At 40.6% G+C, this 26,214-nt stretch overlaps 1 protein-coding gene across 7 annotated transcripts in view; it reads left to right on the top strand.

Annotated features, from left to right (window-relative positions):
* Positions 1–26,214, top strand: part of LOC125149105 (piezo-type mechanosensitive ion channel component 2) — a 474,283-nt gene that overhangs the window by 159,150 nt on the left and 288,919 nt on the right. For all 7 annotated transcript variants that reach the window (XR_007145811.1, XM_047827748.1, XM_047827749.1 and 4 more), the window contains exon 3: positions 1,663–1,788. Coding sequence is in view for 6 of the 7 variants with exons in the window: in XM_047827748.1 (XP_047683704.1) it covers positions 1,663–1,788 (126 nt within the window). In the remaining variant the exon portion in view is untranslated. The remainder of the gene's footprint in view (positions 1–1,662; positions 1,789–26,214) is intronic.

The raw sequence follows: 26,214 nt of genomic DNA, 5'->3' as shown, positions 1-26,214 counted from the left end.
TGGCCTGAAAGTTTCTCTCTCTTCTCAGACTGGTTTTCAAGACTATCAACTGATTGAATCAGCCCTGCCCAAATTATCAAGGATAATATCCTTACTTAAAGTCAGTTGATTATGGACTTCAATCATATCTCTAAATTCATGACAACGTCTAGATTAGTGTTAGATTAAAAAACTGGGGACTATAGTCCAGCCAAATTGATACATTGGCAAAACCATTTACAATACAGTTTTGGTTGCTAATTTAGCTTGTATCTTGTTTTCTATTTGATTATTGTTAATATAAAGGAACTATATTGATTTTTATATGATGATCTAAATCATTTTCTGAATTCTTGTATTCTAATAGTTGGTCTGTGGCTTCACTTTGGCATTCTATATTGATTATATCATCTACAAATAGTTTCATTTGCTCATACTGTCTGCAAATAATTGTAGTTATTACAATTCTTCATTCTTTTTCTTATCTTATAACGTTGGCCTATGCACCCAGTGATATGTTAAGTGGTGGCAAGGATAGCAAGTGTCCTTGATCATTCTCTGACATTAATGTATGTCTAAAATTCCACCACAAGTAGATGGCTTGTTTTAGCTGTGGTGTAATACCTTCATCATATTAAGGATATTTCCTTCTATTCCTAGTTTATTGAGTGTTACTTTCTTTTATCATAAATAGAAATTGACTTTATGAATGCTTCTTCTGCATCCATTTAGAAAATTATATCAGCCCACTGGTGTGTGACTTACACATATGCATTTGTTAATGTTAAATACTTGTGTCTCTGTGAGAAATAAACCCTAGCTCATTATTATTTTCTTAGTATAGTTGACACAAAATGTTTATTAGTTTCAGGTGTACAACATAGTGATTCAGTTTTTCTCTGTGTTCAAGTGTAGCTACCATCTGTCACCATGCAATGCTATAATATATATCATTGACTATATTCCTTATGCCGTACCTTTTATTCCCATGACTTATTTATTCCATAACTAGAAGTCTGTATCTTTCACTCCCTTTGATCCATTTTGCCCGTCCCTTTACCCCTCTCCCTCGAAAGCCACGTTTGTTTTTGTATTACAGGTCTCTTTTAACCCCTAGCTTAATGTGATATATTCTATTTTTACTCTGCTAATTCAGTTGGTTAGCAAATATCTTTTTTTAATAATTTGTGTCTATGTTCATAGGTAAAACTGTCTTCAAATTCCTTTTTATTTTCTAGCCTTGTTTTATTTTGAATTTAAAGTTACTCTAACTTTGTAAAATATTTTGGGCAACTTCCCTTCTTTTCCTATTTTCCGAAACTACTTTGATAAGATAGTTTTTTTTCCCCCTTTAACTTTGGCAGAGCTCTCTTATAATACTTTCTGGGCCAGGGGCTATTTGTAGTCCATTTTGTGGTAATTTGTCATATAATAAGTAGGAAAGCATCATTCTTTCACATTGGATTTTTAATCAATGTTAATTGTACAATTTTACAAAGGGAAGAAAATACCTTTAGCTTTAAACTAAGAATTAAGAGAGTAATTATTACACTTGACACACTTCTGGGTGTGTCTATATAATAGATTCGGCAGAAACAGAATCCACGTGGAATGCTGCAAAGGTCAGAGTGAGTGTGTTGCATCTGAAGCGCCCTCACCGTCTCTGTGTTTCTTACCTTCTAGGACATACGGGCCGGTTATTAAAGTCTCTGTGCTTCACCAGTCTTTCCTTCCTGTTGCTTCACATCATTTTCCACATCACGTTGGCCAGCCTGGAAGCTCAACATCGTATCGGACCTGGTTACAACTGTGAGTGTTATGGTGATTTTTTTCTTCATATTATGTATGAATAAAGCTGTGTGCTGTAATGCTTACAGAAATCTGTACAACAATTACATCATGAAATCCACAATCATTTGTGGTCATTTGGCAATCCTGTATGAGAAATACATATAAGGAAACTGTCATGGAAAATTACAAGTAAATTACTTAATGAATGTTCAACAAAAATTAGGTATTTGGGCCCTATTTGTATGTAAGACATTATTACTGGGCTTAATCTAAAAAAAAATCAAGATATATATATATATATATATATATATATATATATACACACACACACACACACACACACACGTGTATGTATATATATATATGAATACATGCATATATATGTATATATGTATATATACACACGTACATACATACACATGCACATATATATACACACACACATACACACACATATATATGGTGACTATATATGTATACATATATATATGTATATGTACATATATAGTCCCTGGAGCATATGGTACAGCTAGTGAGGCAAGACATATACAGTTTCTAACATGATTAACATGAGTACAGAAATTGAATAACTTATGACTGTGACCTCAGTCCTGTTCTACTATTCTACCTCTATACTATTCTACAGTATAATGTAAGATTTCATATAACTTTATGGGAAAAATGTAATGACACAGAGTTTCTTTTTTTTAATTGGGAGTATTTTATTGCTACTCACAGGGAAATAGTATGTTTGTATGCATTATATTTTGAAGTTATGATCTGAGAAAGTCAACATATATATTCTTCATCTAGGTGACATCATCTTTCCAAAAGTGACGTGCTATCAGATAATTTGACTTCAGTTTTTATAGGATGTGTGACTGTCATTTGAAAAAACAGAAGCATTTCAAGTAGATGGAATACATTCCACCTGTTTTAAGTTAGGCCTAAAGAAACCCTGAGATATTTGAAAAAGATTATAATAACTGTTTTAAATTGTCAGTTTTTCTTTGAGGAACCTATTTGTAGGTTTTCAACTTCCTGATTTTTCATAAAGGCAAGCACAAGTGATATGAAGTAAACCTATCTTTCCTGTCAAATAAAAAAAAAGGTCAAAATTCTTCATGAATCAAAGACTGTTAACATAAATATAGTGAGATATTCTTTAGCAAAATTCATATTTATAAATTATTCAGTATCCTTCACCATCTAACGTTTAGGAATCTACAGTTTACAGATCTAAAGTTAGTATTCATTTTGGCCATTTTATTGAATTCAAAATTCATTGGATACCAATGCCTATCAAAATGGTTTTGATTAAAAATCTATGATTGAAGATATAGTTCTTGTTTTTCAAATTGAGATATAATTCATATAGTACAAATTTCACCTATGTAAGGAATATAGTTCAGTGGTTTTTGGAGTGTGCAGCCATCCCCGCTATCTGATTCCAGAAAATTTTCATCACCCCAAAGAGAACCACCCCGTGCATGCAACAGTTATTTCTCGTTCCCTTTTCACCCAGCCCTAATTTAATTTCTGCCTCTGTTAGGTTTACCTGTTCTAGAAATTTCATCAAAGAACTATGTGATATGTAACCTGTTGTGTCTGGCTTTTCTCACATAGCATGATGATCTCAAGGTTCATCCATGTTGTAGCATGTATTGCTGTTTTGTTCCTTTTCGTGGATGAAGATTATTCCACTGTTAACATGGATTGTTAACAATGTTGTTTTGCTGTTTGGTAAAAGTCAGCTCATTATTCAAAACTTGAAGAAATAAAGTGTTTAAATCATGACACTTTAGTTCCTTTAGTTATGCTATAATGATAAAAAGCATTTATTACGTTTGGCCAGGTTCAGATCTTTTTGGACTTAGGAGAAATGTCAGAAGCTGTATTTTCTCATGTGTTTCCATCACAAATCCTTTGGAGATTTCTTAAGAAGGCATTCGTAGGATCATAAGGAAGGTTGTCTGAATAAAAGACTGTTTCATGAATAATGAGTTGTCTGTCACTGGAAGTATTTAATCACAGGATATATTACAACTTATCAGATTTTAAAATTTTGAGTTTATAAATATCTTGCCCATTTCTACTGAGCGATATTGTGGAAACAACTGTACCGGAGGGTGTCTAGATTAGGAAATGCACTTCATCATTTCTTCTGACCCAGAGTCTAGGTATTTCTGGGTTTTTTTTTAGATCAAAATGATGATTTGCCACAATTCTACAAAAGTCAAAACACAAATGTAATATGAAATGTTAAAACAGTATTCCCCTTTCCACATTTATAAATGTATTTACTCTATGCATGGCCTCCCTTATGAGGTAGACACAGAGACAGACAGACAGGAAGACATACAGACTTACACACACACATACACATGGAAATTTGTTCCTCCCTTGTCTCCTCCTTCCCAGGCAAGGATCCAAATTGCCTGGATCCTGTGGATGGGCCCTGCATTAATGCCATGAGAAGTCCACACTTCTCAGTGGTGAAGGTATGGAGGCCATCTTCGGTGTATTCAAAGCTGGCCTCTTGACATAGCATTCTGTACAACTCAACCTTGAGTTAGGTCTGCCTTTACTAACCTCACATCCTAAATATTTGGGCTTGTAGATACCAAGATATTTCCATGTGTCTGTCAGAGATATTTTTATTCATGCACAATTACCTTCTGCTGTCATTGTTCGCTGCAGTGTAACTGGAATATGTCCTGGTCTCACATCCTGCCTTCCCTTCCTTTTTTGACATCTCCATACAAAAGCTCTATTCTGTTCCACAGAGAGCCGATATAATGGAGGTCATAACAGTAAATTTTATTTCTACCACGTTAAATTCTAATGTGAAGTTTGTCCCTACAAAAGTTAATATTGCAATTTGCAGTTGCAGTATTTTTGATGAGGTCACCAACAGAGAAGGGATGCGCTAAAGACTGCGTTAGAAAAAAGAATTTGAACTCTTTGCTTTCAGTCATAAGCCCCTTGAAAGTGAGTTTACAGAAATCATAAATTTCTTCTGAAAAACGAGTGATGCATGTAACACTGTTGGCTCATCGGGTGTTACAGAGTTTTTTGGTCCAGTTTCGTGTGTAGCATTTAAAAGCAATACATTCTTGAAAAGGGATAAAAGGGACAGGCAAACAAACTTCAGAGCTTTGCAAACTAGGTTAGTCCAAAATTGACACAGACCAGGTTTTCAGCCTCGAGCATTTTTTAATGATCAAGTTATATAAACTCCAGAAAATACTGTTAGAGTGGGTAATGGAAACACTGACTTTTAATTTAGAGTTGACTTCACTTCAGTAATGTTATTGTTCCTTGACCATTTGGAGTTTCGATTACACCATCAGAGTTGTAAACACAAACCCAGCTAGTTTGATATCCCACATTTGAAGGGTAGCCCTTTTTTGGCATCTGTAGACCCAAAGCAGCAAAATTTCAAACAAAAAGACACAACGTGTCTTGGCCAGCATTGCTGTGCATTTTGAATGCTTTCTCTCTGCTCAAGACATTGGTAAATGAAAATGCAATAGCCCACACAGGTCAGATTTCCCAATCATATTCAAATTCAAGACCACCATGTGCTCATTTATATGTGTTTAATTTTGTTTTCCTACCTATTCCTTTCCCCATTTGAAACTCATATACTCTTACCCTCATTATAGCAAAAGCTCCCAGGATCCCTCAGGAATCTAAGACACATGTCTGGGGGACAACAGTAGCATTTATAAATATTGAGTCATTGAAAGTTCTTGTTCCCCTAGAGCCCTGTGAATATTAACTGGCAGTAGTAAAGAGTTTTTCAAACCAGCCTATTTAGTTTCTGACTAGCTGGCAGGTTTGTTAAAGGTGCCATTGTGCAGACCTGAAACGTAACCCCCACACCCCCTCTTTCTCTCTCTTTCTTCATTTCCAAAATGGTGCTTATAGGTAAGTGAGGAAATCTATGGGGCAGGGGTGGGGGAACCCGTGTAAATTTTCCTCAAACATGTGTTGTGCCGCTTACTAAAATATTTTCATTCCATCAAACCTATATTATTTAAATAAATGTAAACCCGGTTTCAATTATGTCATTACAGATTCCATAGAAGTAGTCTGTTTGACTCACTGGTGGATGTGTGGCAACATTAGTGACATTTCAAGGCCAGTCTGGCTTCTTGTGCGGTGCTAAAGCGCGTTATTGATTGGAAGGACCTTTTGAGTTTGAAACTCTGAAGGAGAAATCGGTGGTGATAATAGGTGCTATTTGTAGAGTGTCTACTAACTGGTAGGCCCCAAGGATCATTACGTTCCCTTTCTAATTAATGATTCCTTTTTCTTGTCACAGATGAGCCCAGATATCCTTAAGTAGGGCACTCCATACTCATGGCCCTGGTCCGTTCTCTGAGCAAATCTTTAGGGTAGGTTAGGGTCTGCAGATGGCCAGCTGTGCATTGCCTATGGGCACCCCCTGAAGAGTTGAGTGGGAGCTGCCATCCACTCCAGGCTCTGAGAGCCAGGCTGGAGTAAGCCGGATGCAGGGGATCATTTTATTGCCACAAAGAGGCAGTCTGCTGGCCAAGCCTTGCCCCGGTGGGGCTGTGCCTTTTATGAGCCATCTGCCCCAAGATGGTGCCTTTCTTTTGTATACATGCGGTGTCTGTCTGCTGGTGGCGCTGAGGTAGGGATGAGGCTAATGATGGATGAGACAGGGGTGAGGAGTGAGGGTAGCATTGAGCGTGACGGTGAAGAAATGAGCAAGTGAGTCATCCACGCTGCCACACGTCTGAACTGGGATCTGAGCACTGACCTGCCTGGCTTTCCACTTTCTTTCCTTCTTTTTTTTTTTTTTTTTTTTCCCCCCTTAACGTGTATATATTTACTTGGGGAGGGCAGGGGTAGAGAGAAGGAGAGAGAGAATCCCAAACAGGCTTCATGCCGCCAACACAGAGCCCGATGTGGGGCTCAAACTTGGGAACTGTGAGATCGTGGCCTGAGCCAAAGCCAAGAGTTGGACGCTTAACCAACTGAGCCACCCAGGTGCCCCAACCATCTCTCCTTCTATTTGGGGAACTCCTGATTCCCCATCTATTTAGGATTGTGTCCTCCATTGCACTTTCTAGGACTTTGGAGTAGTCTAGTTTGAAAGGATTTACATATGTTTCTGGTATGTCCTCATAATATTTCCTTTGCTTTATTAGATTGCAGCATTCAGTTAGAGTCTTTCCTCCTGAATGACAGAGGATCAGATCAACTGCTTTCTCCCTCTTTTGGGGCAGAGTGGGGGAGCATCTAGAGTTCTGATTTTCCACACTAAGAGCACAGGAAACTAGGCCTAGAAGCCCATTGACCAAGAGGTTATTATAGGCCTTAATAGTACTTTATCCTGATGCTCGACTATCCCAAAACATGAGGGTCTCCGTGCTGAGACCCAATATATGAAACATTAACATGGGACAAGAACACTGAGGGACAGATGTGGGCCTGGCAGTTCGGCATCTCATCGGATGGGGTGGGTGCATGGAGTGAGCCATTCTTATAGACATTCTGATTTCTGGTGCCAATGCTGACTTCGCTCTTGGCACATGTAGACAGAATCATGCTCATCGTTAATCGTGCTAATTGGAGATAGACCCTTAGATTTGCAGTCATCTGATGAGTCCATCCTTGTAGAAGTAACCTCTATGGATAGTCTTTATTTTTTACATTTCACACAGTACTATGGAGGAAAGAGTGAATATTTATGAAGTGGGAGGAAAAATATGTAAAAGGAAACTATCCCTACACTTGCTTTACGGGTAATTTTTGAAGTTACTTTCTGTTGCTTGCTTTCTTTATGTAATTCTTTTTTTTTTTTTTTAATGTTTATTCATCTTTGAGAGACAGAGAGAGAGAGAGAGCATGAGCGGGGAAGGGGCAGAGAGAGGGAGACACAGAATCGGAAGCAGGCTCCAGGCTCCGAGCTGTCAGCACAGAGCCTGACACGGGGCTCGAACCCACGAACTGGGAGATCATGACCTGAGCCGAAGTCAGACGCTCAACTGACTGAGCCACCCAGGCGCCCCTCTGCTGCTTGCTTTCTTATTGAAGTTAGCCTGGAGTCGCCAACAGGTGACATCGGGGAGAGCCTTGATTCTCCTCCTTCTTCTCTCCCCTGACACCTTCGTGAATCGACAAACTGCCCCTCAATACAACAGTTAAAAAAAAAAAACAACTCTGGACCAAGTTCCCTGGTCATTTGTGCCAGGATGAGGGTACTGGTCTAATTTTCTCTTAACTAAAATAGTCTAAAAGCGTCTGGATTGTACGTATACCTTACGATTGCATTTATTGTAAGTGCAGTTAGCCTTAGGTGTTATTTCCTTCAGTCCCTGGTAATTGAGGCAGCTTGCTTTTTCCATCCCCCGACACGCTTAGGCACGTGCCAGCCTGTGATAGAGCCTGGCGCTCGTCACTGTGGGCAAGGAAGGCTGTTCCAGTCTAAGACTAATTTATGATCCGTACTCTCTGGATGGGAAGCATTGCTGAAAGAGAACTCTAGCAACCTGAGATTTGATGGCTTCTACTTTCTCGGAATAACAAATGCATTCAGTTTTTACTGCCAAAAGCCAGAATTCTCCAGGCGAGAGGAAGGATTGAGAGGGTAGCACCATGTGGGAGAGAAACCCCATCAGGATGAGAATCTCTTAGGCCAGTACCTTGTTGATACCCTGATTTCTCTTGGACTAATAGTCATGCAGTGACGTTTGGTTTACGTAGTGTTTTTCAAATAGAATATTCGTTTTATTGTGAGAAATATTTGGCATGAGAATTGTGTATACTATTCACTACTGGAGCAGAGGCGGGATCTTATGTGATGGTAGGTAAGTTACTCATCTCTGTGTTTCAGCGTCCTTGCTTGTAAATGTCTGCCATCTCAAGGCCTGTTTGTGGCGGTTGAGTTAATACAGGCAATGCCCTTAGAACAGTGCCCAGCCCATAGCAAGTGCTCATTAGGTATAAGCTATTATTACTGTTGTCACTATCATTAGATAATGATAGCACAGCTATCATGTAGTACAGCTACAAGGTGACAGAAATTTCTCAGAACTGAATCCCACCTCCAAATTATACACAGTCACACGGATGCACCTTCGAAATTATGAAATGTGTGAAACTTACATGGTACCAAATAATTCTGTATTCCAATCTTTATCTTAATTGCCTACTAATTCTGTTACATTTGGATTGATGCAACTCTACCCTGTGTGGTCGAAATCATGGCTAATAGGGTGAAATGGTGCTGATTGGAAGGTGGTGTCAATGACATGTGTCTTTAGTGACCCTCCAGCCTCCTTCAGTACTGTTTTTTCCCCTTTTCTTCAAGAGCACCTCCCCCGTTGAGAGATCCCTGCCCCATGGCTGTACTGCTGGGTCTGGCCTGGACTCGTGAATACATCAGAGCCCTCTCCTCATTCCTTCCCTGCCCTGAAGCTTGTCACCCACCCCATGCCCTCCAGCATAGAGGGATAAATACTAACATATTCACTGTACTACCTTTTCTATGTTACAGAATTTTAGACAAGGCAAAGGCTGAAAATGTTAGGAAGAGAAGTGCTAACTTTTGTTTTGGAAAACTAAACGAGCACTTAACTCATATTATCCCACTTAATTCCTCCTATGTTTCTTAAAACATAGTGGCTCTCGCTCCCATGGATGTGAGGACTAGAGGTGAAGAGTGTCTTCCGTTAGGTCACTCAATTAGTGGCAGAACCAGAATTCAAACTGAGGTCTTTCGGACTCCACAGACCACATCATTTCTAATGTGCTGTGCAGCCTTGCAAGTGTGTGGGGAAAACTTTATGGAGAAATGGGGCTTTGGCTAGTTAGATTTTGAGAGATAGATAAGACTAGGACGCACACTTTTTGGAGGATCTGTTGAGGGAGAGGATAATTAATCAATCGCACTTACTCTAGGTAAAGCATTAATGGTTGGTAGTATGTTTTACTTGGTAAATATTGGTGTTTAAGAATATCTTCACCCCCAAAAGCGAACAGTGTGGACTCTACAGAGGCTTCCTGGTTGGGCGTTTCCTGGATGTACGTTTGCCACAGGGAATGCGTACTTCCTGGTCCTTCCGGATCTACTGTCCCTGTCTGCCTCACCTCCTGTGGATCCTCTATCAGCTTGCTAACGATGGAGGCCTTCTGGTCTGTGAGCGGTTTTAATCTGTATTTATCAAGCCTGAGAAAGTTGGAGTTTAGTTTTGTTTTTTTCCTGAAGAGGTAAATCAGTCAATAAATCAAGATTATGTGGGCTGCGTTTCGGTGCACGGACATCTACTTCCCTGAAATGTGAATCTCTGAGATCCTGGGTCCTGAGGCAGTTTCCAGAATGACACATAATACCGTCTGATCTTTTCTTTTGAAGACAACAGTCTTTCAAATATTTGAAGGCAGCTGTGATATCGCATCTAAGTATTTGTTCCAGGTCCATCCTGAGTCCCTCCCCTGTGCTGTCTGCTCAGCTGGTCAGCGTCTTGTGTGGCTGATCGGATAAGAAAGCGTCAATGTCTTATCACGTGGGGAAACTGTGGTTTCAGTTTCCAGAAACTGATAACAGACCTCACAGGGCTGTGACTTTCCTTGTTCTCGAAACTGCCCTTTTTTCCCATCAGCTAAACTTATGGGTCTGTCATGGATTGTATATTTGCCATGTAGATCTTTTCTCACCTGAGATATCAGATCTATTTCTTGTGAATCCAACTTCTAATTCCCTTGAGGCAGATGTGCCCCCATCCTTGACTTGGGATTTTGATTCTCCTTGAGTAGAACTCTTTCCTTACCATGCAGCATCCTCCTCTTATCCCTAAATGAAGTAAAATGTGTGTATCTCCTGGCACGCCAGTAAGTCTTATTTTCTTCACTCTTGCTTTGGCCTCACCGTATCTCACACCCAGCTGCTTCTTCATCTTTTTTTTTTTAATTTTTTTTTCAACGTTTATTTATTTTTGGGACAGAGAGAGACAGAGCATGAACGGGGGAGGGGCAGAGAGAGAGGGAGACACAGAATCGGAAATAGGCTCCAGGCTCTGAGCCATCAGCCCAGAGCCTGACGCGGGGCTCGAACTCACGGACCGCGAGATCGTGACCTGGCTGAAGTCGGACGCTTAACCGACTGCACCACCCAGGCGCCCCTTCATCTTATTTTTAAAATAACATCTTTTTATCCCTTTCTAAGTTCTAAGTTTTGCTCTAAATCAGTATTGGTAACAGCTTTAATGTACAACTGCCCCTTATGGGCCAGGCATAGTTTTTGTGTAATAATCTCAATATCGCATAGTTCTGCAAGGTACTTACTGTTTTACTCACTTGCGGTTAAAGAGACTGAACAGCAACAGAAGAGATAGGTTCTGATTGGTTAAAAAGTGACAAATGTGACTTGCAGGCTCACAAGGATGGCGTTGGCTCCCTGGGGCCCATGGTGTGTGTGCGCACGCGCACGCACCACAGGTCAATTGTGCCTCTCTAAGGAGAGGGAGGGGAAGAGCTACAGACAAGGCAGAAAGATGACCTCACCAACTTTACTTCTCCCGTCTCCATGGGTGTCCTTTCTGCCCCCCCACTGGCCAGTCCTGCAAGCTTCCAATTCCCCATCTGTACCTTTGCTGTGGTTGTTCCCCTGGGAGAGTCTTCTTACCCACACCTCCCATCCCATTCCTCCTCCGCTGGGCCCACCCTTCAGTGCTGAGCACCTGCTCCAGGAGACCTGGCCGACTGGGTCACGTGCCCTTCTGCTCCCTGAAAGCTCTGCGCATCGTCCATTGATCTTCTTGTGCTGATTATAATCACTGATTGTGTATATATCCTTCCATTAGCATGTGATCAAATTGAGGGTAGGGACCATCACATTTTGTTTATTTTTGTGACCTGAGTGCCTACCACAGTGCCCCGTGTGTAGTATATGGCCCGGAAAGTGTTCGAAGAGCAAAGAAATGAGTTAAGAGCAGGGAAAAAAGGAAATGAAAATGTGACAAAGATGAGAGGGGACGACTGTCTTGTTTTGTCACCAATTTTCAGGGGACTCCTCCCCATCGAGGTCTGTCGTTAAACCTTTGAGGAGAGCAGCTGTCCCGTACGATGTCCCCTCTCCACCAGGAACTTGCTCCGCTCTCTCTGTCCCCTATGTGCCTCCTGAAGATCTGACCCTGGTAGTCGTTGCCATTCCCTCCTTTCAGTTCAGGCGGAAATAGAATGATCCATTCACGCGAAGGCTTTTGCTTCTTTTTAAAAACTATATCCTGGGGCTCCTGGGTGGCGCAGTCGGTTAAGCGTCCGACTTCAGCCAGGTCACGATCTCGCGGTCCGTGAGTTCGAGCCCCGCGTCGGGCTCTGGGCTGATGGCTCGGAGCCTGGAGCCTGTTTCCGATTCTGTGTCTCCCTCTCTCTCTGCCCCTCCCCCGTTCATGCTCTGTCTCTCTCTGTCCCAAAAATAAATAAACATTGAAAAAAAAATTAAAAAAATAAAAATAAAAACTATATCCCAAACAAAGGAACCTAGTATTGATTTCCTTTGCACAAGGAAATTTGGATTTCCATTTGGATTTGGGGCCATCGAGGATGAACGTAGAGAAGATGATGCTGGAAGTCACAAGGAGGGGAGAGGAGAAGGGGTACGTGTGCTGTGGCAGGGTGGCCTCATTAATAATTAGGGAGGGAAGAGAAGTCCGCCAAGGATAATAGACATGCCATTCTCCTCCAGCTCATTGCTCCCGCTCCGTGCCCACCGGTCCTTGCTGTGAGATAAATCACAGGGCAGGAAGTTTAAAATGATTTGGGATCGATTGTGTTTGCTTAAATAACAATTTCCCTAGCCTCAGTTTCATGATGCAGCATTTCTAGTGTAAATTATTTACCATCAAAGCACTAAGGCAAGTCTGTGTGGTATGGGAATAAACTTAACCTCAAAGTGATAGACAACATAAAGCTATCAGTGTATGTTTTGAAACTCATGGTATAATGGAAGGATATTTCAAGGGCATAGAACAAGCAGCAAAACTGGGCCAGATATAGTCATGACATTCCAGAAGATATTAATCGTGTGGATGTAAGTTCACTTATTCTTCAGACTTACAAAGTGATCTATGTCTTAGGGCTGAGGTATGTGGGTTCATAAATGAATACCATTTCTTCTTATAAACAGAAGTTTAGATTCAGAAAATCCCTCTTGATTTCACATGTTAAAAGTATATTTCAAGGATGCAGAATATCAGCAGAGAAGTTGTTGATATAATTTCTCTCTTATGTTCATTTTTAGAGGCATCAAAAACATTTCCTGACGTCTCTATTGTAGGTTATGGGCATGTATAGAATATTACTATCAAAGATACTACTGTAAAATATATAATAACACTTATCGACAGATGTTTTGCATATTGTTTACCATTTATTTTCTGATAAAAGCATTTGCTTTGCAAATATGTGCATCACATTGATAATTAGGCTTCAAATACTCTTGTTTCGTTACTTTGCATTGTTATTTAGTGATAATCTGTAGGTTTAAGGGAACAATCATTCTCAAAGGGCCCCAAACCATTATTCAGTAGCAATGCTGTGGAGTAAGATGCGATGGCTGATTTCCAAAAATCCCCATGTGATGATTGCATCTGCCCCACTGCCAACAGGTCACAAAACCCAAGGCAGTCATGACATATAAACCACATGAATCAAATCAGGATACAGCACGCACAGATTTCCTTCTTTTTATTTTTGCAGTATCAGAATTTCCTAATTGAGAAATTTGAAACAATGTTATATTGAAATTATAATAATGACAACCATGATATCTTGCCTTGTCAATTTTGAAAATATTTTCCATAAAGTTGAAACCACAACAACCACAAAGAAAATTAGTTCAAAAAAATTTTTTTTAGTGTTCATTTTTGACAGAGACAGAGTGTGAGCAGGGGTGGGGCAGAGAGAGAGGGAGACACAGAATCCGAAGCAGGTTCCAGGCTCTGAACTGTCAGCGCAGAGCCTGACGTGCTCGAACTCATGAGCTGTGAGATCATGACCTGAGCTGAAGTCAGACGCTTAACCAACTGAGCCACCCGGGTGCCCCAAAGAAAATTAGTTTTAAATAATTCAGGTTATTTATAATTCCACGATCCTGTCATGTATTAATTTATTTGCTAAGTGTTTATGAAATCCCTGATGTGTGTGTTCCTTCTGTTAGGTGCTTCTGATACAGCAGTAAATAGACACCACAGGCCCTCCTGCCCTTACAGACATTCCAGTCTACAAGTAAATGGCAAAAGCAGACAAATAAATGAATGACAGTAATAGCCTGGTGTAGGCACTAGTGTATGGCATAAGCTATACAAAGAACGATAGAAATATACATAGTACTTACCTCCTTTGGCCTGGGTGGGAGACTCCCTCGAGGACGTGATGCTGAAACAAAAACCCGAAGGCTGAGTATAATCCCTTCAATCTGTGTCCCTGTGATGGACATCAAACCTGGGTCACCTTGATGGAAATCAGAATTTTTTTTTTTTGCTATGTGTTGTGTTTCCACATTTCTATATAGTCTTTATAAATATTTCACCTCTGGCATAATCTTTCTTCATCGTGATACATAAGAGTGTCCCAAAGTTTTCCTTGGGTGGTTTTGATTTTTGCTGTTCAGTATCGTTGGTGAGCAGTTACACATGAGCAGTTGGTGATCAACTGTTGTTGGTGAGCAAATCTGTTGTTTATTTCCTGAGGATAAGTTTCCAAGCGTGGATTTCTTAGGTCAAAGAGTTTAAATATATTATTCCTCTTCTTATACTGTAGCATATTGCTTATCAACATACTTGTAAAGCTTTTGGAATGCCACCTGTAAACATAAATAAATGATGAATAGAAGGAAGATTGGATTGATGGATAGATAGGCAAATAAGTGAGTAGAGAGAGAGAGAGAGGGAGAGAGAGAGAAATTTAAGACTGTCTCATAAACTTTGAAGTCTTGGGACCCCTGAAAGCCTCAGAGAAATCCTCACTCACAGCTTCGTTCTGACATAGAAATGGCCAAAGAACACATAAAAAAAATGCTTAGCAGTAGTCATTAGGGCCATACAAATCATACCCACAATGAGATACCACCTTGCAAACACTAGGATGCCTATAATAAAAATGTTAAGACAATAACAAGCATTGGCGAGGCTGTGGATAAATTGGAACCCTCATACATTACTATTACAAGTATAAATGGTGCAGCCACTTTGGAACTCAGTTTTGTGGTTCCTTAAAGTATTAAACAGAATGACGTGGTGATCTGGCAATTCCACTTCTAGGTAGATGCTCAAAAGAATTGAAAGCAGGCGTTCAGATACTTATATGTGAGTGTTCATGGCAGCATTATCCATGATAGCCAATGATGAAACAAAACCCAAATGTCCATCAAAGGGTGAATGGATAAACCCAATGTGGGGAGGGGCCACAGGGAATAAGTATTTAATGAGTGTGGGGTGTTCTTTTGGGGTGATGAAAATGTTTTAAAACTAGAGAGAAGTGAGGTTTTCATAACAATGTGAATGTACTAAAGGCTACTGAATTGTTTACTTCCAGATACTTAACCCTATGTATATGAATTTCATCTCCGCAAAGGAGAAAAATAATAAAGAAGTGTACCATAGTCACTGAAGTCTCATCAGCATTTGAAGAAAGCATTTTTGCTGCCCTAGTCAGTGTTAAATAACCCAATGCTTTTTCTTCTTCTTCTTTTTTTTAAATGTTTTACTCATTTATTTTGAGAGAGAGAGAGTGCAAGAAGGGGAGGGGCAGAGAGAGGGAGAGAGAGAATCCCGAGTAGGCTCTACGTTGCCAGCACAGAGCCTGATGTGGGGTTCAAACTCACAAACCGTGACATCATGACCTGAGCCGAAAACAAGAGTCGGTCACTTGACCTACTGAGCGACCCAGGTGCCCCTAAACCAATGCTTTTTCTAAAAATAATTATTGGTAAAAACAAACATTTTCCCATATGTTTACTATTTATTTTTGTGGAATAGTATTGCTCATATTATTGTTCATATTATTCTCTGTAAATATATTTTACAAGTTTGATTTTTAAAATTGATTTTTGTGGGGCGCCTGGGTGGCTCAGTCGGTTAAGCGTCTGACTTTTGATTTCGGCTCAGGTCATGATCTCATGGTTCGTGAGTTCAAGCCCCACATGGAGCTCTGTGCTGGCAGCACGGAGCCTGCTTGAGATTCTCTCTCTTTCTGCCTCTCTCTCTGACCCTCCCCCACTCATACTGTCTCTGTCTCTCTAAAAATAAATAAACTTAAAGAAAATTTTAAATAAAATAAAATTGATTTTTGTTAGGGTGGTTCAGTCGGTAGAGTGACTCTTGGTTTTGGCTCAGATCACGATCTTGCGGTTCATGAGACTGAGCCCCACGTTGGGGCTCTGTTCTGTCCCCTCTGTGCTTGGGATTTTCTGTCTCCCTGTCTCTCAAAATAAATAAATAAACATTTTTTTTAAATCCTAATTTTGGTTAACTTTCATTACATTGAGTTTTTTCATTTTAATAATTGCAATCCATTTCTCCTAGCTTTTCTTATCGCTTCAATGCTGTAAATTTACAGAGCTGATATTTATTGTACTCCACTTTTTAATTTTTTTACGTGTTAAACTAGATGCAAGTCTTTAATTCCTCTGGAGTTTACTGTGCATAGAAACCTTGGAGAATGGATTCCGCCCTCCCGCCCCAAATGGATAGTAGGTTTCCCATCACTGTTGATTAAATAGTCCTTTCTTTGATACCAATAGGTGAGCTTTGCTCATGCACAAGGCACTCTTCTCCGAGGCCTGGTGGAAAGGTGGCTTCTTCAGTATCCTGTAGGAGTTCATTTCATTAATATATCTGCCTCTCCTGCTGCTTCTCTTTCTCCTGCTTTCCGCTCCCCATCCCATGTTTCTTTTTATTGTGAAACTTGAAATTCTATTTGGAGGAGATTCTGAATAAGCCTGAAAAACTGAAATGCTAGTAGAAAATGTAGATTCCCCCAAATGCAGATGACCATACCCTGAATTAGCAACTATTGATATGCTCAGGAACCTTCATGTCCAAGTCAGACATCAACTATGTGTGTTTCAATACCAAACCATAAAATTGAGAAAGAGCTTCTGGGAAGGATAAGATTATACCCTATATTTTCAGACTCAGCTCACCTTTAATGTATAGATGTTTTTATCTGTCATCCTTCCATGAATTACATCATTATGAGTAAATACATCTATTTGGGGGAGACAGAAGATAAAGGTAGAAAAGAAATTAAACTTTTTTCTTCTTAGTGTTATCTAGTATAGCCAGTTAATGCGGAAAACCATTTTTGACTTTTTCCAGATGTTATGCATCTGGTCAAGATCTCGACTTTAAATTTGATATGTCTCTGGTGCAATTCTTCAGTTACCTAGGCAGAGGTACAGAAATGTTGCTTTCAGTTTTATAGAGTAAATGCTACTATTTTAAGAGCTATCCAATGTCTCAGTAAACTGGTTCTTTCTGAAGCTATTTCTACTTAATCTTGATTGGAGGAACATTCACAAGAGTGTTTATAGCCCCAGAGCCGAGTCTAAAATTTTCGAGTCCACAACATGATAGAGGGGTGTGCATTTCTTGATTGAATGGAGCTTTCACGGTTGTTACAACAAATAGCTATCAGCTCAGAGGGCAAAGTAACCCCTTATGTAGCTAACATGTACTCATAGAATGTGGTCACTAGAAAGGACCCTTCCATTTAAAGAGGTTCAACCACCAGCACATCCTTGGGATGGAATTATGAGTCCCAAAATTGCAGTGAGAGAGCATCTCCGGGTGAGTCCTGGAAATGTGTTGGTGGAGGAAAGAAAAGTAGAAGGAAAGGTAGAAAGAGGAAGGGTGATGTAGCATGGCTGTATGAAGCACAAAAGTCTGGTTCTTCTGCCATCATAACTGCCGAGACTGCATGAAGATCAACCGTGAATCCCAAGGAGAGGAGCAATGAGTGAATGAATCCTGTGTGCAGCTCCTGGACCCCCAGTCTTTACATGTCTCCACTCACTCAATGAAAAAGTTGAGAATGCGTTGGGAGAGAATGCCAGTTGTCAGGAGGAAGCTATGGGGAGCAGAAAAAGGGCAGTGAGTCCCAGGGAGAAGCTGTGGGCTGGCAGGGGGGAGATGCCAATCAACAGACAGGCAGAGGGGCAATGGTTGGGTATTTGACCTACCGCACCTACACACGGATATAGTTTCCTCAGCAGAAGCAGCCCTCCCATTGCAATCCACCAGCCTTGGGCAGGGCCAGGTGGGTGGACTCCCTGTCTAAGAAGATGAGAAGGGCTTGAATCTTTGTGGGAGAAATGAGATAAAAGACACAGGTATCACACACACACACACACACACACACACACACACACACACACAAGCCTGGGATGTCATTCTTTCTCACTCCTTTTGAGACTCTGTCATTGAACAGAGCATGTGGAAAGAATTCTAACTCAGTTGCAATTTGGGGAATCAGTATAAGCGCACAGTGTAAAGAGCTTGTTGTCTTGCTAAGGGAGTTGATTATAGTCTTTGGTCATAGGTTCTTGGACAAAAAAAAATGTGAGTTGTGAGAATCAGGGTGCATACCTGGATGGCTTTTCATGCAGCCCAAACAGTGAGGGGTCTCACCTGAAATTCTGTTAAGTCCTTCAGGGAAAGCCAATGCTGGTTTTGGGTTGTGAGATGTTTTCATTACTGGATCTTTAGGGAAAGTCCTTGTTTCTGTTTCTTTGTTATTCATTTCAGATTATTTCCTCTCCGACATAGGAGCCATCCGGCCATATTGACTTTTACATTTAAGGTTGGATAAGTGTGGCCTTATATCACTCGTAAAAAAATCCTTCTCCACTGAACTCAAATTCCCTTTGTGGAGTTAGATCCCCAGCAGTGTAAGTAGAGAGTACAAAAATGCCTTAAGAGGATCCCTGGAATCACCTTCTAAACGGCATTTACCCTCCTGGGAATTGTATTCTATATGTGCCACCTCCTTTTTTAATGTCTATATCCAGAGAATAATGGGCTTCTCTATCCAATGGAATGTATAGTTTATCCCATCCAACCTTTTCACTTCAAGGATAACCAAACAGAGACACAGTATTTATGTGACTTTCCCAAGGTCACTGAGAGCTAATTGCAAAGATCATAATAGGGCACCTAGTCCAATGCTCATATAATAATGTTTCTGAGAAAATTGTGAATATCATTTTAAAATTAGGGTTGGGGCACTTTTTCTGGTCTGAGTTGTCAATTCAGGGCGAAATAAATGCACACGCAGTTGATTTATGAAAACCAAATAAAAATAGATGTTTACCATAAAGTTAGAAAATTCATTGTTTTGCAGCCACAGCCATGTAATTATTAATACCCGATTGCTTCTTGATGTTAATGAAGGTGTTTCAATATACTGGGTCTATTTGGGGCACCTGGGTGGCTCAGTCGGTTAAGTGTCCGACTTCAGCTCAGGTCATGATCTCACGGTCCGTGAGTTCGAGCCCTGCGTAGGGCTCTGTGCTGACAGCTTAGAGCCTGGAGCCTGTTTCAGATTCTGTGTCTCCCTCTCTCTCTCTGCCCCTCCTCTGTTCATGCTCTATCTCTCTCTGTCTCAAAAATAAATAAACGTTAAAAAAAATTAAAAAAAAATATACTGGGTCTATGAAAGACGTTTTTAGGGCTGGAAATGCTACACTTTATGTTTTTAATTACTTTTTAGAGTTTGAAGGTAAGCAATAGTATAAAGACAACCTTTTAGGCTAGAGAATTCTTTTTTTGTTTTGTTTTTGTTTTTTTGTTTTTAATTTTTTTTAATGTTTATTTATTTTTGAGAGAGAGAGACAGAGACAGAGACAGAAACAGAGACAGACCATGAGTAGGGGAGGGGCAGAGAGAGAGAGGGAGACACAGAATCCAAAGCAGGCTCCAGGCTCTGAGCTGTTAGCACAGAGCCGGATGTGGGGCTCAAACTCACAAGCTGTGAGATCATGACCTGAGCTGAAGTCAGATGCTTAACCAACTGAGCCACCCAGGCACCCCTAGGCTAGAGAATTCTTACTTCTATTGTAGAGTCTGGCTTCCGTGTTTCTTGCAAGAGATCTTCGGAATCAGGCATATAAGAACTTTTGCTTTTTGCTGTCATGTAGCTAAACCTTTTAAAGCTATATTTAAAGCATTTTAAGTGAATTCTGCAGCATTAAAACCAATGTTAATATTTAAAGTACAGATGAATATTGGCTGGTCATTTAAAAAATTTCCTAATTTCTTTTTTTTTTTTAATTTTTTTTTTCAACATTTATTTATTTTTGGGACAGAGAGAGACAGAGCATGAACAGGGGAGGGGCAGAGAGAGAGGGAGACACAGAATCGGAAACAGGCTCCAGGCTCTGAGCCATCAGCCCAGAGCCTGACGCGAGGCTCGAACTCACGGACCGCGAGATCGTGACCTGGCTGAAGTCGGACGCTTAACCGACTGCGCCACCCAGGCGCCCCAAAAATTTCCTAATTTCAATAAAAAAATGAAAAGCACAACTGCATTCCTGTAAGATCATGCTCAGAGCCTTGTGATCTCAGTTATTCCAAAGCTGATAAAAAGCTTGATTTACTTCAATTTGATCATTTTTTTACTTTCACAAATATTAAAATGTTAGTATCCATATATATAAGAAACTCCAGATTCTCTGAAACTAGAAATATGGCATCTTTAACAGTTTCAGTACTTATGACACAGAGACATTTCTTTATTTCTAAGTACCTAGATACAATAGGTATGATAAAGACTTACTGATACATTCTGTGATGAGATTAAAATTTATGTCTTGTATTTATTTATTATGTCTTGACTTTATTGAAGGTATGTCGAATAATATTTTACTTAAAAGAAATTTATTATGTCTTGACTTTATTGAAGGTATGTCGAATAATATTTTACTTAAAAGAAATATTGATGCTTGTTATATTAGAGCTGTAATTTAAACCGGAGGCTCTTAACTAAGTCTAAAAGTCTTCTGACTCTCCGCCCTTGGACAGGTCACTGTTCCTCAGCAGATTTTGTGATTTCATGAAATGGAAGCGTGGTGGTAGAAACATACGAACTGATTAGAAATCTTGCAGAAGGTGTTGGTATGCACAGGTGTTGTTTAACAAAGCGCAATGCAGAGTTGTCTTAAAACACTTTAAGAATTAACATGTTGTATTTGGGTGAATGTGTTACCTCATGTCAACCATGCCTGCAATAGATTATCTTTATATGATGTTCTGACATATTGGCAATGAACTTGGCCATGTGACATTTCCCTCAGCCCAAACAATTAAGTGATCCAAAACTCGAGACTTTAAAATTCTGACTTTAGATAAAATAATCCTAAAATAAAAGTAAGATGTGAAGTTTTTGATGAGGTCTTTATGAAATCACTGACCCTTCCTATTAATTCAGATGCAGGTGAGCATACCATTTTACCATGAAGATTTTGCAAACAAGAAAAAACCAAATACATTTTCCATTTAAAACAGTTTTTTGAGTCACCAGTTCATATTTTAAAATTTGCATTAATCGGCTATTGAAAAGCAACAAGAGGCATCTCCTTAATAAGACTGAATAATTAACCTATTTTTTTGTTGACAAATATAGTCAGCGTCTTTGTGCTACAGTTACAGGTGGACATTATCATCAACAGTATGTGGCATTTATTTTACTCTTGAAACTATTATTTTTCTTGACAGTGAGTCATAGCAGTAAACATTCTCAATAATGATGTAATTTTTGTAAAAATTTACTATGCTTCAGTAACTATGCCAGTAAACTTTATGCTCAATAAGCTACAATTCTCACAGAGTTGGTATTTTTATTTATGTTTTAAAGTCAGAGTGACCAAATTTATTCCCTAGAATATGTCTACAGTTTTATGGCCTTAAGACTTATTTTAAATGATAGGCTGCCTGAAGTACATGCATGCATTTCTGGAAAAAGTAGGCTTTTTGTTTCCATTAGGGTGAAACCAAGGTGTTATTCCAAGGACGTTGGGATTCCTGAAGCTGATAAGACTTATCAGTTGGAAACTCTTTCCCAGGAGGCCAAGTCATTCAAGGCCTTATATCTGATTCCAGGAAATAATGGTGGATGTCTAATTTAAATAAACAGAGAGAGGATGTCCCTGTCCCACCCCAAGAATGTCAGAGTCATGGCAAGCACAGCCTGAAGCTAGTCATTCACCCAATAAATATTTATTATCACACCCACAATGTATTAGATACAGTTCCAGATGCCAGGGATAAAGTCGCTTCAAAATAACAACAAAAATGGAAACCCTTGCCCTTGAGGAGCAGACACTCTGTAATGTGGAAGACATATAAATAAGCAAGCTTCATAACATTCTGATGGCAATAAATGCTAAGAAGAAAATTAATCCAAGAAGGTAGAAATGAAATATTGACGTCAGCCATGCTTGAAGTTTTAGATAGGGAGGTCACAGAAACACACAAAGTGGAAACATGAAAAAATACAACAGCAATTTTCCTCATGCATCACTTCTATTTTCGGATGAGTTGGCATCCAAAGCACACACTCTGTGGAGTTGTTTATAGAGCTGAAATGTTAAGTAGCTGGAAGGAAACATGAAAACACAAGCATTTCTGTTCTAGTGACCGTATCCACATCCTTCTCACCTCAGGATCCCAGATAACAGGTAACTGAGAGTCTCCTATGGTTTCCCTCTCTCTGTTTTTATCTTATTTTTCCTTCCCTTCCCCTATGTTCATCTGTTTTGTTTCTTAAATTCCACACATGAGTGAAATCATATGATTTTTGTCTTTCTCTGACTGACTTATTTCACGTAGCGTCATACCCTCTAGTTCCATCCACATTGTTGCAAATGGCTAAATGAGTGATGGGCATTGAGGAGGGCACTTGTTCGGATTGTTGCCCTGGGTGTTGTGTGTAAGTGATGAATCACTGGATTCTACTCCCAAAACCAATACTACGCTGATGTTAACTAACTTGAATTTAAATAAGTAAGTAAAAAAAACCCAAAAAACAAAACAAGAAACAGATAACTGATAGGAAACATGAGACAGAATTAAATAATTTCTGTCAGGCATCTCACAGGCCTCCAGGCCTCCTCAGGGGACATTTCTCTGTCCCCTCTCTCCTGCTAGAGCCCAGCCTCACTCCTGCCACCCCGAGGCCCCGTTGTCAGTGGAGATGAAGGTGATCATGTCTGAATGTAATTTGGACTTGATTTCTAGAAAGTCTTTTTCTGTTTGAACTTGCATATTTCAATTCCGCCGTGAAATACAACATAAGGAAGGACACATGTTCTTCTAGAACTTCAAGGTAAAAGCACACACTCATGTTCGTTTCAGCTCTGCTTCACTTCCTCTTTCTCTTTTTCCCTTTCTCTTCTCCTTTCTCATCTTCCTTTCTGCTCCTTCCTTATAGTCCCTTCTCTCTTCTCTGACTGCTCATCTTCTCTATTGAATAGTCACAGTGTGTGAAGGATTGTCTCAAGAGCCAGAAGAATGTGAAGAACTTAGCATCTCATGACGTCTGCACCCCTCAGGGTGTGAGGAGTCTGTGTGCCTTTGTAGCAGACACTTGTTACATGAGGCTGCAGATCCCCTCAGCCTCCCTATCTCTGGGACCTTTTGTCACCCTTGTCAGCCACAGCCATCACCGTGGCAACCAGTTCTGCGTGGGCTGCCACCAGTCACCCAGGCTTGGACCTCGCCCTCCTGTCTGCAGCTTCTCCTGTGGTGTTGAGGTGCGACTGAGGGAGGCCAATGGAGAAGTGGCGCATTGCACACAAATGGTGAGGGATTGATACCTCAGGGGAAGAACCTTCCATCAGTGCCTGTCAGGAGGAGGATAGGTTTATCTCACTTTCTCTCAAGATGGATTGTCCTGAGAAGCAGTTTCTACCTCTTGGTAGATAGTCCTGCAAGATGGAGCTATGAGTGCCCCTAGGTGGTGGCCAGTTGCTAGAATGTCCAGTTCCTGACTTCACTTCCCTTCTTCTTCACTCTTGTTTCTCGAGATTGCCTTCTTGAAAAAAAGTCCCTCAGGGTCTGCTGTCCCTAGTCCTGGAGCTCCTGGTGATGACCTCTTTTCTGTATATTCCTGTCTTCAGGCACTGAGAGCCAAATATTTTTCACAATAATCAAGTTTAGATACAAGACATCTCTAGAAATTCTTAATGCAGCTTCACGTTTGTTTATTTAGATAAACCAAACAGGTGTGTGTCTGCCGGCTTACCTGTGCAGAGGATGGTGGGAGGGTGAAGCAGAACTTTTGAGATGGTTTCATATTGCTTAGACCTGATCTGCCAAATAATCCACAGAGATGGGATCCTATTCAACTATTAGCTCTCATGACTCACCAGCCTGTTTTAGGATGTGATCAGCTGTAGAGAAAAGCTGGTGTCACGGATACTCGATCGTTTCTGAAGATTGGGAAAACAGCCATAAATTATTTTCATTCTTGAAAATAATGAATATAGCGCAGGATGATGAAGGCACCTCTTGTTCTCCTGACTATTATTTGTTCAGTGACTAAATCTACCCAGGGACTTCTTTCTGTAGATGGCCGGAAGCGTGCATTGCTCTCTGCTCTTGGCGCCAGGCACCTGCCGAACGAGGTATTGACCAGAAAATGTGAGCGACTGGCTCAGCACTCCTGGCATCTGGCCGTTTGGCATAAGAAACAGCCCACTCGATCCCTAGTTGATCCATTTCTGTTACAGGGCTTTCAGTTGGCTCCGGGCTCTGCCTGCTGCCATGCCTCAGTCACCACTGTTCCCATGCTCTGACCACACCACAGGTGTGTGGATGGGGTCAGCATGTCCACGGAATTCCCCTTCTTTCTGTTGTGAGTTGGAAGTCCAAACAAAGCCTGTCTCCAATGAGCAGTGCACGAACCTGAAGAAAACTCATGTAAGTTACAATGTCACTGTTTTCCTACTGTTTGTTTTTGTGTCCTAAGGAGCATCACTTCTGCTGGGTACACATATAAATGATTCTCATTCCTATACAAACATGCACTCTGTCAGGGACCCTGTCTGTGTAGAAAATTCCAGAAGATCAAGGTTGCAGGATACAAGGTCAGCATACAAAAGTCAGTTGCAATTCTATATACTAGTAATCAACAATTGGAAATACAATTTTTTAAAATGGTATTTTTAATGGCACCAAAATAGCACCAGATTTGATACAAATCTAACAACATGTGCACAAACCCCAGTGCTGCTAAAATAAATCAAATGAAATCTAAACAAATGGAGAGATACATTGTATTCATAAATTGGAAAACTCAGTGTTGTTAAGATGGCATTTATCTCCTGAATGATCTGTGGATTCAAAACAATTCCAGCCAGCATCCCAGCAGAGTATTCTTGTATAGATCAACCTGCTGATTCCAACACACACACACACACACACACACACACACACACACACACGGAAAAACGAACAAGAGGAGCCAAAATAATTTTGAAAAAGAAAAATGAAAGTTTGAATATTTACACTCTGTGATTTCAAGATATACTTATGTCGTGTAAGGTCTAAAGTTTCATATTCCACCTTGACATCTTTGAGCCTCCCCGGGCTCCCCGCCGAACTGTAAGCTCCCCGCCAAACTGTAAGCTCCCCAGCTCTCACTGAATACGTGCCCTGCAGCCAGAAAGCCTCCCTCAGCTGCGCCAGCCCAGCTAGCCTGGGCTTCATTCGCCGCTACCCCACACAATCATTCAAACAAGCCAGTCTCATCCCCCTGGGTAACCATGGCCTACCCTATCCTCTTCACATCACAAAGCCCGCCTCCCACAGCCCTATTGGTTCGCTCTGTTTCTGAGTGCAACCCAGTAACCTCGTGTGTCTACAGTGCCCTCCTTCCCAGGGTTGTGAGTACGTATCACTGAGAAACTGCTGCCAGTCTGACCTGTCTAGTGCTGTGTGTTGTGTGGCCATCGCATACTGTTTAGGGCAGGGGATCCCTCCCTCACCAAGGAGTAACGGGAGGCAGTCAGAACACCGCAAAACCACCCTCAAGTCAGCTTGCCATCGGCGAAAGGGCATATACGTGAATTGACCGGACTAAGAGAGTCCAGAAATCCACCCACATAGACATGATCAATTGATTTTCAACAGCGTTGCAAAAGCAATTTTGTGGAGAAAGAAAAGACTTGAAGCGAATGGTGCAGGAACAGTTGGGTATCCATGTTAAAAACCAAAACAAACAAACAACAACAAAAAATAACTTCAGCGCTTCCCTTGCATCATATGCAAAAATGAACTCAAAATGGCTTATAGACTTAAATATAAAAGTTAAAACCATAACACTCTTACAAAAATACAGAAGGGGCACCTGAGTGCCCCTTCTAGGGATTCTCTCTCTCCCTCTCTCTCTACTCCGCCCCTGCTCTCT

The sequence above is a fragment of the Prionailurus viverrinus genome, chromosome D3 (genome assembly GCF_022837055.1).
Source record: "Prionailurus viverrinus isolate Anna chromosome D3, UM_Priviv_1.0, whole genome shotgun sequence".
In the NCBI taxonomy this organism is placed as follows: domain Eukaryota; kingdom Metazoa; phylum Chordata; class Mammalia; order Carnivora; family Felidae; genus Prionailurus; species Prionailurus viverrinus.
Note: the sequence above shows the minus strand (reverse complement) of the source record. Positions and strands in the feature narration are given on the sequence as shown.